At 37.7% G+C, this 17,767-nt stretch overlaps 1 protein-coding gene across 1 annotated transcript in view; it reads right to left on the minus strand.

The window, feature by feature from the left end:
- LOC150089219 (protein phosphatase methylesterase 1) overlaps positions 1 to 17,767 on the minus strand; it is a 273,882-nt gene that overhangs the window by 139,875 nt on the left and 116,240 nt on the right. Inside the window, exon 5 of the mRNA XM_090390380.1 lies at positions 9,771 to 9,822. Within this exon, the coding sequence (XP_090246506.1) occupies positions 9,771 to 9,822 (52 nt within the window). The remainder of the gene's footprint in view (positions 1 to 9,770; positions 9,823 to 17,767) is intronic.

The raw sequence follows: 17,767 nt of genomic DNA on the forward strand, positions 1-17,767 counted from the left end.
TTTTGCATTGCACGAGGGTTTCCAGGAACACAACTATCGTGCTATACGAGGACAGACTGTATTTATAATGGAAATTGCACTACCCTTTCATCGTTATATGTTCCCATTATAAGAACCAATTTTGAACGCCTTGGTGATATTTTTCTAAACCATGTTTCTGGAGGTCACAACCAAAAAACAATAAAAACGATTTGCACTTTCTGGTTTATTGGGCTTTTCTGTTAGTGCATCTAATTATAAATGAGTAGTAAACTCAATCTTATTGCATTTGCGATAATACTGATAATTGCAATTGTGTGGACTTTTACAATATTATGGTGAAGTCTTCAAACATATAAAAAACTAAATTTCAGAAACTGCTCTTCATTTCTATTTACGTATTACAATGATGAAGAGAAAGAGCCTAAAAGAAAGTGCAAGTGCTGGCAGTGCCAGGAAACGAAACATAATTGATTTAGAAATGAAGATGAAAATGATTGAGAAGTCAAAGCAGGACAAAGTTTTTCATCTATTGCAAGGGAATTAGGTCTCGCTGCTTCAACAGTGAATACTATTTTAAAGGACAGTGCGCCTATAAAATAACATGTCAAAGGATCAACGCACTTAAGATCAACAGTGATCACAAAACAACATTCAAATGCTATATAGAAGATGGAACAGCTGTTAATAAAATGGATGGAAAATCAGATTCAGAAGCGAGTGCCCCTGAATCTAATGACCATTCAAGCAAAAGCAACAAGTATTTATAAAGATATTAAGGATAAGTATAGTGAACCCCAACCCAAGTTTGTGGCAAGCAACAGGTGGTTTAATAGGTTCAAGCATCGCGCTGGTTTCCACAATGTTAAAGTATGCGGTGAAGTTGCCAGTGCCGATTCTGCAGCTGCAGAGAAATTTTGTGATGAGTTTGTGTTTGTTGTTTGGTTTTTAGGAGCATTAGCAACTAAGGCCATATTGCTCCGGGATATGCGGTGGTCATTCCCTGACCTTTCCGCATCCTCCGTATTTGGTGGTGATGAGCTCGAACCTCGGTCGTCTAATCAAGCAGCGTGTGCTACGCACTGCTACTCCTTCCCACCTGGCTACGGAGGTGCCCTTTTTGTGATGAGTTGGAAAAAATTATTGACTAAGGCCTATTCAACGCAGCAAATTTTAAACATTGACGAGATTGCTCTGAATTGGAAAAAAATGCCGGATCGAACATACACTGCCAGGTTTCAAGCCATCAAAAGATAGGGCCACGCTCCTGCTTGGAGCTAATATGCAGCGGGAGATTACAGATTTAAACCACTGCTTATGTACCATTCCGGAAATCCTCCTGCATTTAAGGGCATCGATAAAGCCACCATACCCATGCATTTATGATCGAACCAGAGAGCATGAATAACAATATCTCTCTTTGAGGATTGGTTTAAATGCTGCTTCATTCCAGAGGTTGAAAAATATTGTAAACACAATGACGTTCCTTTCAAGATTTTGCTCTATTAGATAATGCTCCTGGTCCATCTACACATCTGGATGATTTCAATTCGAATGTGAGAGTCATATTTCTACCGCCAAACACGACTTCACCTATGGATCAGGGTGTTATTTCGAATTTAAAAGCATACTATTTACGCACAACATTTGCTCAGGAATTGTCTGCAGTAGACAATTAGAAAGATTTTATGTTAAGAAACTGTTGGAAATCTTACAATGTTTACCATGCCATCTTAAACATTAATAAGGCCTGGGCGGAAATTACTAAAAGTTGTTCAAATTGCACATGGAAGAAAATGTGCCCATAAAATGGGCACATAAAAGGTTTTGAAGAACTTGAAAAAGACGAATCATATGAAGAGGTTACAGATAAGATTGTAAAGGTTGCAAAGCTACTTCAGTTGGAGATTGATGCCAAAGACGTGGAGGAGTTAATAGAAGAAGAAGAGACAGAATTATCTAATGAAGAACTTATTGACTTGCAGGCAGCGATAGTGATAGAAAAAAATGCTGATGAAGCTGAAGATGAACCAAATGAGGAGCTGAAATGCTTCATCACCAGAGAGATGGCAATGGTATTTCGTGAAATTGCATCGGCAATGGCAAGGTTTGAGAAGATGGATCCTGACAGCAAACAATTCTTAAAAGTTAGCAGAGGGGTGAATGATATGCTTGCTTGCTTGCTACTACAAAGAAATCTACGATGAAAAGAAAGCCACCGTCCAGTCATCCATTAATATGTTTTTTCATAAAGCATATGTTCTTTCACAGCTCTCAACCTCCGCAGCAGCGAACTTATCAGCTGAAGACGTCAATTCTGGCAACGATGCTCAAGAGGCAAAACTTACTGACGTTATGTTATGGTTGTCTCCTCTCTTTTTTTTGTAATTTTATAATTTTGAATTTTTTTTAAATTGCACGCTTTTGTAATTTTTCCTCTGCATGAGGTAAAAAATTGAATAAATACAATAAATAATTCTGTTTACATGTTCATCAAACATTTATTTTTTTGATTCAATCAATTCAGCGTTTGTTTGTTATTTGGTTTTTAGGAGCATCGGAAACTATGGCCACATTGCTCCGGGATACGCAGTGGTCACTCCCTGACCTTTCCGCATCCTCCGTATTTGGTGGTGACGGGCTCGAACCCCGGTCTAATCAAGAAGCGTGTGCTACGCACTGCTGCTGGCTACGGAGGCTCATCAATTCAGCGAGCACAGTTGCGAGTGCTGCACAAGCATGGGAGAAATTCCAACTTACGGAGTGTTCCGCGGAATGCAACCCTTATGTAAGTCGGGGAGTTCCTATATATATATTCATGTAGGTTGGCTGAATGGGAATGTCAGTGGTATACTCTTGTTTGTGTAATTGTTCTTGTGACAAAAACTAGGCATGCTAGAGGAAACTGGAATATTCATCGAATATTTATTTATTTTTGATTCAATAAGTTCAGCGAGCACAGTTGCAAGTGCTGCACAAGTATGGGGAAATCCCGACTTACGCAAAATCTGACTTATGCAGTATCCAACAGAACGCAACCCTTATGTAAGTCGGGGAGTTCCTGCATATGGGTAGCAGTAATCCCAGATTATGTACCAACTGTGTGGTACTACACTCAGGGCAGTAGAAATTGAAAAATGCCTGGGGTAATTGTGAAGTCAGATATGAAGTTCTCTGAGCAGTGCAGACAGGCCACCAGGACATAGGGTTTTGTCAGAAGGTGTTTACTCCATTGTATAAAGCAATGGTCAAGACACATCTTGAGTACTTTAGGCATCATTTTAGGAAGGGTTTGGATATGTTGAAATGGATGCAGAGAAAAGCAATACAATTACTGAGGAAAACTAACAAGTACTCTTACCAGGAAAGGCTACAATTTTGCAAATTGCAGCATCTGGAGACTAGGCACATGTGAGGTGATCTGATTGAGGTGTTTAAGGCTTTGATGGTTTGGACAAAACTCAATTCTGATAGGATTCTTCCTCTTGCTCAGACTATGCACATGAGGGGACACAAATTCAAATTAAGAAAGGATGGTTGCAGAATAGATATGTGGATATGCTTTTAGAGAGCAGATGGTTAATTGGTGGAATAACTTCCATCTGATGTTGTGGAAGTGGATAGCCTGAATAAATTCAAGGAAGAACTAAACAAACTATTGGATGGTGTCAGATGAAATGGGAAAGGTGTGTTTTTATTTTTTTTTTTTTTTGCTGATGTTGTATAAGCTTGCTCTCTTATATCATTTGCCACTACTAATACTAATTCCTTCAACAAACTGGAAGACATATTGAACATGTGGTAAAATAATAATGTTTTTCAAAAAACTAAGCATGACCGTTCATCACATTTGTAACAATTAATGAATAAATTATTTTCTTAGGAAATATTTAAATGTGTAAACATTTTGTACACCACCCTGTATAATTTACAATCGCTGAAGCAACAGGCCCCCCAATGGAGTGCAGAACTGCAAGCATTGCAACAACCAAGTAAAAATAAAAAAATAATAAAATTCAATGAGGAACATTCAAAACTTCTCATACTACAAACATTTTAAAATGATTGCAAACCAAATTCACTTGTGAATCAGAATTTCATACCCTCACTTTGGGTTAATATAAATAGTTTCATCTCCATGTTTTGGAATCATGGACTAAGTAGTATAATCCCCATGTATTTGGAACACATGCCAAGAGGTTTTCAAATAAGTAGTTTCATGGGCTTGGAACTAATATTTTACATAAATATAATGAAACATGAATTTCTGTAATAGTAATCCTAGAAATATATATTTCTTCAGTTGGAAAAAAAATTATTTTACAATCTTTCTGATGGCCATATGAAAAGTGTTTGGAGAGATGGCATGACCCTCTGAATCAAACATTGTCAACACCTGCATTAATACACAGATTTATAGTGTGTCAAGAAAATATGAATAATGGAATTTTCCTTTGGCCAGTGAGTGGTTGATTGCTGGAACAAACTTCCATCTGTCATTGTGGAAGTTGATAGCTTAAACAGATTCAAGGAAGAACTGGATAAACTTTTGGAGCAAAGAGATGGGTGAAATGGGAAGTTTTTTTTTTGTGGTTGATGTTGTATAAGCTCGCTTTTCTTGCATTGTGTGTGCAAGAAAAGCGAGCTAAAAACACTAATGCTAATGTTAACACGTTAACCTCCCAAAAATTACTGTCATCCACGAGCACAAGCAGCTATTATTATTTATCCAATTCCCTAAATTATAGTAATGTACACATATTATTACTGGTAAACACAAAATTCTGTATATGTAGAAATTATAATGTGATGTGAAATTAAGGATCATATTTAAATCTGCACATAAAAACTGGCTGTGAACAGTTGATATTTTAGCGGAGGTAAAATCTAGTTGGCTAGTACTATTTAGGGACCATTTTGCAACAAAGATTGGATTTCAAAACTTGCATGTTTTTCAGATATACTATAGCTATGTATATTAATGGGTGAATCCTCAAGGAATCATTTCAATTTTTACAATAATTAAATAAATCTTTATTGAATATACCATGACCTAGAAGTAATAAACAAAAATGTACATTATGTCTGCCATGTCAGGATGCAGGAAGCAGGAAGCCAGAACTATAAAATAAACACAATAAAAAATGCTGTAAGAGCCGGTTGAAGGTAACACAAGAAAACAATTATAAACCGAATATTAGAGGCTTCAAAAGTGTTGTGTGAAAACCTGGAAGCACTTTCTCAAAAATCTGATGACTGCTAACCACCAGAAAAAAAACCTATGATTGGAAAATCAGTGGATAATCAATACATTTGTGGAAAACCAAAATTACCAAAATAAAGAAGTGATGGATACTGAAGCTGAAAGACTGACTGAACTCTTTTCAGATTTAAGATTAAAATTAACTTTTAATTCAATCAGAAGTGTTATGAGGAATTCTGAAACCTATGGCCAAATATCAGAAATGCACTATGGTTTTCATAAAAATAATTAGAATTATAGTTATATTATTAATTAAGGCTACATTTTTAATTAATTACAATATTAAATTATTATCCACGAGATGGTGATTTTATAAAAAGGAGATGTTTTTATAATAACTGATTTATATAATGGCTGCCATGTTTTTAAAATAAATTATACATTTAGTTAAGCCATTAGCTCCATTAGGTGCTTGTGATTGAGACCACACTCAATATATCCTAGTTATGCCTCTGAATTCAATTAAACACAAAGCTACTGAATCCAACATTTCATAAAAAAAACAGTGAATATGCATCTAAAAAAAAATAATTACAATAATTTTACCAGTCTATGGAAGAAAATTTAGAAAATCCACTTGCCTGTTTAGGGGTGAAAATCTTCTCTGCAGGAAGCCAGAACTATGTGCTGATGTATGGAGAACTGGCAGCTAAACAACATATAGTCATTGCTTTTGTATACATGTTCTAGTATGCAAGTAGTAGGTATACCTTGATGTGCTGAGGCCTACTGTGCAACGGCCATTTTAAACACCTGTTCCAGTAAATGACTACTCCTGCAAGATGCCATCATTGATTGGGCAAACAGCAATAGCATCTTATATCTAGTCTGTAATCAAGTCACAAAGGAAGTTAGGCAGGCAAAGGCTGATTATGAGAAATCCTTGGCAAAGGATGCAAAGAAAAACAAAAAAGACTTCTTTAATTATGTAAACTCTAGAAGAAAAGGGATGAATCAAATTGGTTCACTTGATGTTGGTGGTTCGACTGTTGATGATCCTGCTCAGATAGCTGCCAAACTGAGTGAGTATTTTGCATCTACATTCCCACATGAGGAATTCTGTAAGGAAGGGGAGGACAGAAGTTTACTAAACTCTAACAGGAAGCTAAATGATTTTGTAATAGCGGAGATCAAAGTGGAGGAGAAATTGTTGAAGTTAAACATAAAAAAGGCACCTGGGGCAGATGGAATCTATCCAGTTACATTGGTTTGGTTTGGTTTAAATTTTATTGGCGCATTAGCAACTAAGGCTATAATGCACCCAGTTACATTGGAGGAGGCAGCGAGGGAAGTAAGCAAACCCATAGCCATGATTATGAAAGCATCCTTAGATTCGCAGCAGGTCCCCATCCACTGGATATGTGCATATGTATCTCCAATTCACAAATGGAGTTCACAGGGTGACACAAATAATTATACACCTGTTAGTTTAACTTCTGTTTCATGTAAAATAATGGAGCAACATTTAAAAAAATTATGCATAATCACCTAGACAAGACTGCAGTAATAGTTCAGACAGAGTATGGGTTTGTTAAGGGGAAGTCTTGTCTGACCAATTTGATTAGATACTACGATGTGGTCACAAAGGAACTGGATGCAATAAATAATTTTGTTATCATAAACTTGGGTTTCAGAAAAGCTTTTGATACTGTTGCACACAGAAGACAGCTGTACAAATTGCATTGAGTGGTATGGCATTAAGGATAAGTTGCTGCAATGCATAAAGGGATGGTTGAGTGGGAGACAGCAGAGAGTGGTAATAAATGGACTCCGCTCTACGTGGACTAATTATTAGTGGAGTCCCCCAGGGTTCAGTGCTGGGCCCATTGTTGTTTTCTGTATTTATCAATGATATCGATGAAGGTATATCAGGCTTAATGTCCAAGTTTGCAGGATTGTTAATGACAGTATGGTACTGCAACAGGATCTAGAAAAGTTAGGCAGATGGGCTGATAACTGGCAACTGAAGTTTAACAGTGACATATGCAAATTACTGCATATGGGTAGCACTAACCCAAGAGAAACGTACCAACTGTACAGTACTACACTCAGAGTAGTGGAGAATGAAAAAGACCTGGGGTAATTGTGCAGTCAGATATGAAGTTTTCTGAGCAGTGCAGACAGACTGCCAGAGAAGCTAATGGGATCTTGTCAATGAGATACAGGAACTTTGCTAGCAGGCATAAGAAGGCAATTATCCCCTTGTATAAGGCAATGGTTGGGCCATACCTTGAAGTCTGGAGGCCTCATTTTAGGAAATATGTAGAGCTACTGGAACTAATAAAGAGAAGGGCAAAGAGGTTGATGAAGGGAACAAAGGGTTGCTCCTACCAAGAAAGACTTAAGTTCTGCAAGCTGTAGCTTCTGGAGACCAGGCACCTGCAAGGTGATCTGATTGATTGTTTGTTTGTTTGTTGTTTGGTTTTTAGGACATTGGCAACTAAGGCCATATTGCTCCGGGAATATGCGGTGGTCATTCCCTGACCTTTCCGCATCCTCCGTATTTGGTGGTGACGGGCTCGAACCCTGGTCTAATCAAGAAGCGTGTGCTACGCACTGTTGCTCCTTCCCACCTGGCTACGGAGGCGCCAAGGTGATCTGATTGAGGCATACAAGGCCTTGAATGATTTGAGCAGGCTCAATGCTGATGGCATACTTCCACTTGCTCAGATTAAGAACATGAAGGGGCATAGATTCAAATTGAGGAAAGACAGTTGTAGAATAGATGTGCAGAAGTTTGCCTTTAGCCAGTGGAAGTTGATAGCTTAAATAAATTTAAAGCTGAACTAGACAAACATTTGATGTGATCAGATGGGAAGGGGTTTTTTTTTTTTTTTTGCTGATGCTGTATATGCTTGCTTTCTTGCATCATATGCCTCAACTAATGCACTGTTTGTTATATGCAGGAATGACTACACCCACTGTGATTGTCATTTTACCCTGTTAAAATTCTGTGCTAAATGAGGTGACTATTAATCATATTATTATTATATTCCTCGTTCACAATTTTTTTTTTCCTTTTTGTATACACAAAAAGGAAAAAAAATATCACATAAATTATATATGTGAAATGATATTGCAGGCTGTTTTTCTCCATGATGCTTCCTCACAGGACACTGAGGCTGCTCTGTAGAGAAAGATGGCTGGCAATATTCCATTCGCAATAGTCTTCTGCCAGCCAACATTCCATGTTTTGCATGTGTGATTTCTTGACATCCTACAGAGAATTATATACACAGTGTGGCAATTACAAAATGAGACTAATGCTAGAAAAAATAATGATCTCATTACGAGTAAACTAACCTTGCTTTATTCCTCTCGTACCCACACAGTGCATGCAATGATTATGAAGCAAATGGAACTACCAGTGGATGGCCACAACTGGTATACTTTTTAATGTTCTCGTCACAGCTTTTTTAATTGTGTCAACGTCGTGAAAATGCTAGCCTTTCAGTGGTGCCTTGAGCTTCAGGAACAAAAAGAAGTTACACGGGGCTAAGTCTGGTGAATACAGCGGGTGCAACAGTAAGCAGGGTTTTTTATTAGATGAAAACTCATGAACAATGAGAGTCTTGTGGTTTTGTGCATTTCCATGCAAGAGGAACCAACTGCTGTCTTTTCCATACTGATGGCTGCACAGAATGGATTCTCTGCAACAAACGTTTCAAAATGTCCAGATACTAGGCAGCAGTAACACTTTGCTCATTGGGCACACATTCTTTGTGTACAATTCCCTTGTTATTGTAGAATGCGATGAGCATGGTTTTGATTTTAGACCTTTCTTGATGAACGTTTTGGCTTTGGAAAAGTTTGTTGACCTCCACTCACCACTTTGTCACTTTATTGAGTTCTGGTACTGAAAACATCATGTCTCCTCACCCATAACGATTCAATTCAGGAAGCCAGGTTTGCTCTCAGCAGCTGCAATGAGTTCTCTACAGTGTTTAACTCATGCCTGTTGCTAGCTATCTGTTAATGAATGTGGAACAAGCCGTTTTGATTTTCTTCAAATCCTGGTTATTATTTGTCGATTATTTATGCCTTATTTATGCACAGATCTTCTGAATTCATTTGGAGCATTGGCCATTGGTAATGATTTCCCCCACCTTTTCAATCAACTCTGGCATTCAAACCATTTTTGCTGGGCCTGGATATTCATTTTCCATTGATTCTCTTCCATGGGCAAAACATTTATGCCACTCGAGTGACATTGCCCAGCGACAAAGTGCATATCACACTTCTGAAATGGCAGCAATTTCCACTGACCTTGATTGCAGTGCTTGAGGAACAATCACTCTTTCATTTCATGTTTACTTCTAGTAGATAGCAGAACCGCACTTGTTCCATAACATCAGACTCGTTTTTCAATTGCCACACTGTGCAAAGGAGACAACACACAGAGGAGAAAGAAAGGAAATATTCAAGCAACTTCCATTACAAGGTGAATCAAAACATAAAATTGTTACATTTTAGTCCATAAGTCAGACTGATCTTGATAAAAATACTAATGTAAAAAAAAATTTCTTACGTTGCCAATATCTCAGCAGACAGATTGCTTTCATCTGTTGTTCGTGTTTCACCTAATAAAACAATGTTTAATTTAAAAAAATAATAATAACTGCAAAAAGTAGACTTATGCTCTTTAATTAAAATAACAAATATGCAAGATTAAGCTATCTAACAAAATATTTCCATATAAATATTTAATTTTGTTGAGCTTCTTCGGTATTCCTTAAAATCTATAACTAAGATCTTAAAACATCAGACATACAGTCCCATTCCTTTTTCAAGCACCAATTAAATTACTTCAAGGGCAGTTCAGAGAATCAGTTCAACCCAGGACAGACTGCGCAAGGCTCAGAATTTTTCTGAGCATGGTCTGTGCTCGTTAACAGGAGAGACTGTTTTCACAAGTACAGGATACACTTAAATACAAGAGATACACTTAAAGGATACACTTAAATACAAAACATCAGACATACAGTCCCATTCCTTTTTCAAGCACTAATTAAATTACTTCAAGGGCAGTTCAGAGAATCAGTTCAACCCAGGACAGACTGCGCAAGGCTCAGAATTTTTCTGAGCATGGTCTGTGCTCGTTAACAGACCATGCGATGAGGAGAGACTGTTTTCACAAGTACAGGATACACTTAAATACAAGGGGTGCAAGAATATTTGCAGATGCTCTTCAGGCAATGCTTGAAAGGTCGGAAAACTGCTAGATTTGGGGGGGGATACACACTGGTTTAACAGCAGCCACAGTCAGAGGTGAAAGTGATCCCTGCAATGCTTTTACTGGGGAAATTCTGCAGCCTGGAAAGCAAGATGTCAGATATTTCAGACCTCCTGTGGGACCTTGTGGAACAAGGATATACATGGGCTATGTTAAGGCTACCAAGAGTAAAAACAATTGCATGTATACTTACATGCACACTAATGCTACAAGCATAATAAATAAATTTGATCAATATGAAGTACCGGTTAAGTGATCAAAGGCAGACATTGTAGGGATATCAGAGATGTGGTATCACCCAGATACAAAGGATGAAGAATTTCAATATGAGGAGCACCATGTGTATAGAAAGGACAGAGAGAGAGGGTAGAACAGGACATGAGTCGGGGAAGGAGTTATGCTCTTAGTTAAGAAGTACATAAAATCTAAGGCAATGTACCCAGCTGACATGGATCATAATAAGTTCAGTCAACTTGGTGTGACATAAGCATTAGAAAAACAAAAATGAAGTAGGATGTGCAACAGGCCTAATGACTGTGATGAATATAATGCACAGACAGATAGACTGGGCCAGTAAATCAGACTGTCTTATAATTGGGAATTTCAACTTTCCATATATTGACTGGAATTTGTTGGCTGGTCACTCACACAGTAGCAAGGATTTTGTGGATTTAGTGAATGACTGTATTCTACATCAGTATGTTAGTAACGAGAGAGAGAGAGAGAGAGAGGGGGGGGGGAGGGAAGGAGAGAGAGAGAGAGAACAAGAGAATGCAATACCTCATCTGATTAGCAGCAGTGACTCTTCATGCATTAAGATCATAATCTGCAAATACAAGATCCACTAGATAACAGTAATCACAGTATATTCATGTGGAATTTACTTAAAGATGTCACTATTGTCGAGGGAGTGAGGGGGCAGGGTTTTGCTTTCTTAAAGATGACTATAGTGCTCTCAATTTTTAAATTCTCTGCAATGTGACCAACTGATAATGATACCAACAGTAAATTCTAAATGAGAAGCATTCATCCTTCTGCAGAAGCTACTAGGCATTTTATACCAACTAAGAGATACTGTTCAAGGATTAGACCTAAATGGATGTTAGATGAACTGATGAGACTAGAGGCCGAGAATTTCTTCACTTCTGAAGAAACCACAAATAAAGAGCACTCTCTAAAACGGCATTTTCAGGTTTCGACATAATCTTTTTCCTGCTAGATCCTCCTTCACCATCCATAATCGACACAAATTCTGTTATAGAATTAGAATTTTTCGTGATGTCGTAAATTGTTGAATTCTCTTTGTTGTTGTTGTTGGAATTGTTGAATCCACATTAAATTCTCTTGAGAGATTTCCTAAATAGAGATTACCAGGCAATACAAAAGTCTACAACAGATTTAAAATAACTTTCAATCAAGTCTCAAAGGAGTTAGGCAATGATGTAGAGTCTTTAGCAAAGACAGTTGATGCAGTCTATAGCAAAGAATGCAAAGAAATGCAGTAAAGAATTCTTTGATTATATTAAAACTAGAAGGAAGGGGATGGATCGCATTAGTCCACTAGACATCACTAGTGAAGTTCCTGCTTATACAGGTTGATTCACTACCAGTGCGACAAACTTGCAGGAGGTGTAGGGGACACAAAGATGAATCGTAATCACATAGCATTGCAGGGTCCGAAATGCCTTCGTCATGCGGTAGAGGACGTTGAACTGGAGGCCGCATGAACAGCGATCCTGCTGGAAGTCAGCATTTGCAAACCGGTTCTCGAGGCAGTAGGATGGACGAGTATTCAAACGTTGAACTGGTCGACATGCACCTCGCGTATGGAGCTGCGGACTGTAATGGGTGCGCCGCTCTGCGCTTATACTAGGAACGTTTCCCGCACAGGCGTGCTCCTCATCATACGATTTTCGCACGTGTGCACAGAAGGTTACGTGAGACTGGTTGTTTCACGAGAAGTACCATGAATCGGGAGCAAATGACGAGGACGCCAGACAATGAGAAGAATGTCCTACGTCTTTCAGAAGGCAATCCGAGTACGAGTACTCGAGCGATATGCCAACGACTGGGTATTTCCCAATCCACTGTATGGAGGATACTGTCAACAAACCAAATGAGTTCATACCATCTGCAACGCGTCCAATCATTGGAGTCTGCGGATTATCCACTCCGGAGGACTTTTGCTACTTGGTTTCTTCAACAGAAACAGTTCGCAAATGCTAGCTTCCAGCAGGATCGCTGTTCACGCGACCTCCCATTCAACGTCCTCTACTGCATGACGAAGGCAATTTCGGACCCTGCAATGCTATGTGATTCCGATTCGTCTTTGTGCCCCCTACACCTCCTGCAAGTTTGTCGCACTGGTAGTGAATCACCCTGTATATAAGAAGATATACTCTGCAGCTACATTCACACATGAATTTTTTTAGGGATGGGAATTACGGGCGTGCATGTGTCAAATTCTACCAGGGAGGTGAATCATTTTGTGATAACTGAAAATAATGTGGAAGAGAAATTGTTGAAGCTAATTGTAAAAAAGGCACCTGGGATGGATGGGATCTATCCAATTACAGTAGAGCATCAGTTATAAGGAATAATTGATGTCAGACCTCTTCTGGATAGCCAAATTTTCTGGATAATCGAACGTAAGGTAAGATTAAATAAATGTAATCTTACCTTACAATTAAATTAAATAATTAAGATTAATTAAATAACAAAAAAAATACAAACCAATCTAGGAACACAGAAACATCCATCCAGGCATTTTTATACAAGACAGGAAAATTAGAAAGATTTTTAAATGTTCTCGGTTTTTTTGAATTACCGATAATGAGCACGGAAAATCTGTGCATTCCAGTAGCATTTGCACACATAGCAATTGTAACTCGCTCTTTTCTTATCTTAAAACCTGGTGTAGGCATTTCTCTTTTAGTGGCTAGGGTTTTTCTCAGTAATGCTTTCCATAATAAATCCATCTCATCAACATTATAAACTTTTTTTTCCTCTTAATTTGCGGTAACTGAAGCAAACTTACAAGGACACTGCTGCCAATTTGTCTGCAGAAAGTTTCTTGCCTTCAATATCTAGTTAACATGTACCATGTCTCAGTTTAAAGTTTTTAAGCCAACCTGTGTTTCCCTTAAAATCTTCATTACCTCTTAATTTTCAATTAAAATCCAATGCTTTTTCGCACAACATTGAGTCAGACATTGGTTCACCTAAACTTCGCTTCTGAAGAAACCACAAATAAAGAGCACTCTCTAAAGCGGCATTTTCGGATTTCGACATAATCTTTTTCCTGCTAGATCCTCCTTCATCATCCATAATCGACACAAATTCTGTTACAGTCGGTCCTTGTATAACACATGTTTACATTACACAAATTCGATCATACACGATTTATAAATAGGGGAACGTTATCTTATATAACACGAACCGAATTCGCTTATGCACGATTCGCCTTTGTGTTTACAAGAAATGGCAGTCGAACGTGGAATTACCCCACACCGAAAGCAACACAATAGGGATGAAGAAGATTCTGAAAATGTATTTATGTGTTTTATATCAGTGAAGGGGAAACACATTACATCATAATAACGTAAAAACCAACACAATTCCAGCTATCGATATAATCGCAAATGCAATTAGATGGAGTTTACTACCAGTTTATAACAGATTCCGCTAGCAGAAATGAAACTGGAAATTGTTTTTATTGTTTTATGGTAGTAACCCCCAGAAATGTGCTTTAGTAAAATGTGGGGTGTTAATAGTGTATCTTGGCCTTTACAGTGTTGTTTATTCAGTTGCTATACGCGCGCAGCCTTGTTTATGTGTATTAAGCATGCTTCCTCATTTTGTAATTGTGCTTTATTCCCTAAAAATTAGTAAAATACTTAAAAAGTGTGAAAAGGAAGCGTCCTGGCGAAGACACTGCAGATTCAGAGAGAGAAAAAAAAAAGAAGCAATATCAATAAACAGAGGCGGACTGAGTCAAAAATTCTCACCCGGGAAAATTTATAGTGGCCTCATACTACGGTTTATGGCCAAAATCACACCAGCCTCCGGCCGACCGGGATTTCCCGGGTAAGGCTTATGGCCAGTCCGCCTCTATCGATAGAGGAAAAATATGGAATGAAAGACCATGTGATATTGCACATGCTACAGACCTAAATGAGGCAACGCCGAGAATTACAAAGAATGCGGAGAAAATAAAAACAACCTTCATAGCGGGAACAACTCAAAGTGTAATTAAAATCCATTAGATTAAGACACAAGAATTGGAAGAGATGGAACGGCTGTCATCTCTTTGGATAGAAAATCAAACAAAAAAAACAAGTTTGCTTACAATAGAAGCAAAAGCATTAGCAATATTTTATTACGTAATAGTCATAATAAAATACGTAAGTATTTTATTACGACTATTTTATTTAATATAATAAATTTTTTACGAATAAAATACGTATTTTAGTCGTAAAAAATACTTTATTATAATATAATAAAAAAATTTATATTTTTTATTACGTATTTTATAGAATTACAAAGAATGCGGAGAAAATAAAAACAACCTTCATAGCGGGAACAACTCAAAGTGTAATTAAAATCCATTAGATTAAGACACAAGAATTGGAAGAGATGGAACGGCTGTCATCTCTTTGGATAGAAAATCAAACAAAAAAACAAGTTTGCTTACAACAGAAGCAAAAGCATTAGCAATATTTTATTACATAATAGTCGTAATAAAATACGTAAGTATTTTATTACGACTATTTTATTTAATATAATAAATTTTTTACGAATAAAATACGTACTTTAGTCGTAAAAAATACTTTTTAATATTAAAAAATACTAAAAATACTTTATTATAATATAATAAAAAAATTTATATTTTTTATTACGTATTTTATAACGATTAAAATTACCCGATTATTTATTGTGTTTGGTAATGTTTTGGTTCCAAATGTGTGTTCAATCTTGGGTGGTCGGCACCTAACCCCACTTTTCCCATAGGGCCTGTTGTTTATATTGCACGATTTTGCATTGCACGAGGGTTTCTAGGAACACAACTATCATGCTATACGAGGACAGACTGTATAGCATTGGAATTTTTTGTGATGTCGTAAATTGTTGAAGTATCCACATTAAATTCTTTGGAGAGATTTCCTAAATTTTCACCTTTTCTAGTTCTATTAATAATTTCCATTTTTTGTTGCAATGTTAAAACTACACATTTTCATTTCTTTTACATTTTACTGTAAAAACTTGAAAAAAATAATAAATTGCACAGTTTCAGGCCGATATTATTCTTACCGAATCTGGAACTAAACTAATCTGAAATTCACTTGATTTTTCTTGGTTTTCCAAGAAAACCCAGTAGCCACTGGGATATTTTTCTACAGCATATTTCTGAAGGTCACATAGCATTCTGTAAGTCACAACCATAAAACAATAAAAACAATTTGCAGTTTTCAGTTTATTGGGATTTTTTTTTTTTTTTTTGTTTAAATCTGTTTTAAACGAGTAATAAACTCGATCTTCCACTTATTCAATTTGCAAACGTGATGACTATAACTGATGCTTACTGTACAACCGCATTAATAAAAAAAAAGAAGAAAGATCAGCCTTTGAAATTATTCGAGACAACTGACTTTCTGGATAACTGACTTCCAGATAACTGACGTTCTACTTTTTAGCATTAGCATTAGTAGAGGCATTTGATGCAAGAAAGCAAGCTTATGCAGCATCAGCCAAAAAAAAAAAAAAAAAACCACTCCCACTTCACCCCTCTGTTCGTTCAAAATACCTGTCCAGCTGAGCCTTAAACTTATTTAGGCTATCAACTTCCACGACAAGGGATGGAAGTCTGTTCCACCAACCAACCACTCGCTGGCTAAAGGCAAATTTCCGCACGTCTATCCTACATCTGTCTTTCCTCAATTTGAATTTATGCCCTCTCAGGTGATTATTCTGAGCGAGAGGAAGAATCCCATCAGCATTGAGCATGCTCACACCATTCAATGCTTTATACACCTCTATCAGATCACCTCGCTGGTGCCTAGTCTCCAGACACTGTAATTTGCAAATCTTAAGCCTTTCTTCGTAAGAGGACCCCTTTGTTCCATTCACTAATCTTGTTGCCCTTCTCTGTACTCGTTCCAGCAGCTCTACATCCTTCTTGAAATGAGGCCTCCAGGCCTGTATACAGTACTCTAGGTGTGGCCTGACCATTGCCTTATACAAGGGAATAATCACCTCCTTATCCCTGCTAGAAAAATTCCTATATATCACTGACAATACACCATGAGCTACTCTTGCAGCCTGTCTGCACTGCTCAGAGAACTTCATATCTGCCTGCACAACCACCCCCAGGTCCCTTTCATTCTCTACCACTGTCAGTGTAGTACCACAGAGTTGATACGTTGCTCTGGGGTTGCTGTTTCCCATGTGTAGTACTTTACATTTGTCAATGTTAAACTTCATTTGCCACCTCTCAGCCCATCTGCTCAACCTTTCCAGATCCTGTTGCAGCAGCATAGTGTCAGTAGTGCCCTTGACAACCCTGCCTACCTTTGTATCGTCTGCAACTTCGACATTAAGCTTGATATACCATCATCAATATCATTTATGAATACAGAAAACAATAATGGACCCAACACTGAGCCCTGAGGGACTCCACTAATAACATTAGTCCACGACGAGCAGTGTCCATTGATTACCACTCTCTGTCTTCTCCCCCTCAGCCACCCCTTTACCCACAGCAGCAATTTGCCTCCAATGTTACACTGCTTCAATTTGTGCAGCAGTCTTCCATGTGCAACAGTATCAAAAGCCTTTCTAAGATCCAAGTATATAATATCAAAGTTATTCCCTGCATCCAGTTCCTTTGTGACTGCATCATAGTATCCAATCAAATTGGTCAGGCAAGACTTCCCCTTAACAAAACCATGCTGTGTCCGAGCTATAACTGAAGTCTTGTCTAAATGATCCTGCAGTGCTTCTTTAACTAGTGCCTCCATTAATTTTCCTGGAACAGAAGTTAAACTCACAGGTCTATAATTGCTTGTGTCAGCTTTTGATCCTCCTTTGTGAATTGGAGTCACATTTGCACTTCTACAGTCGTCTGTGGGTACCTCCCCTGAGTCCAAGGAAGCTCACTTTATATTAAAGGAAGCAGCAAAGAAGTTAAGCATCATTTAGGAATAATTATTAGAGCATCCTTACATCCTTGAATTCAAGACAGGTCCATATGGACTAGAGATGTGTGAATCTATCCTCAATTAACAAATGGGAAG

The sequence above is a fragment of the Mastigoproctus giganteus genome, chromosome 2 (genome assembly GCF_048544385.1).
Source record: "Mastigoproctus giganteus isolate SK-2022 chromosome 2, ASM4854438v1, whole genome shotgun sequence".
Taxonomy (NCBI): Eukaryota; Metazoa; Arthropoda; class Arachnida; order Uropygi; family Thelyphonidae; genus Mastigoproctus; species Mastigoproctus giganteus.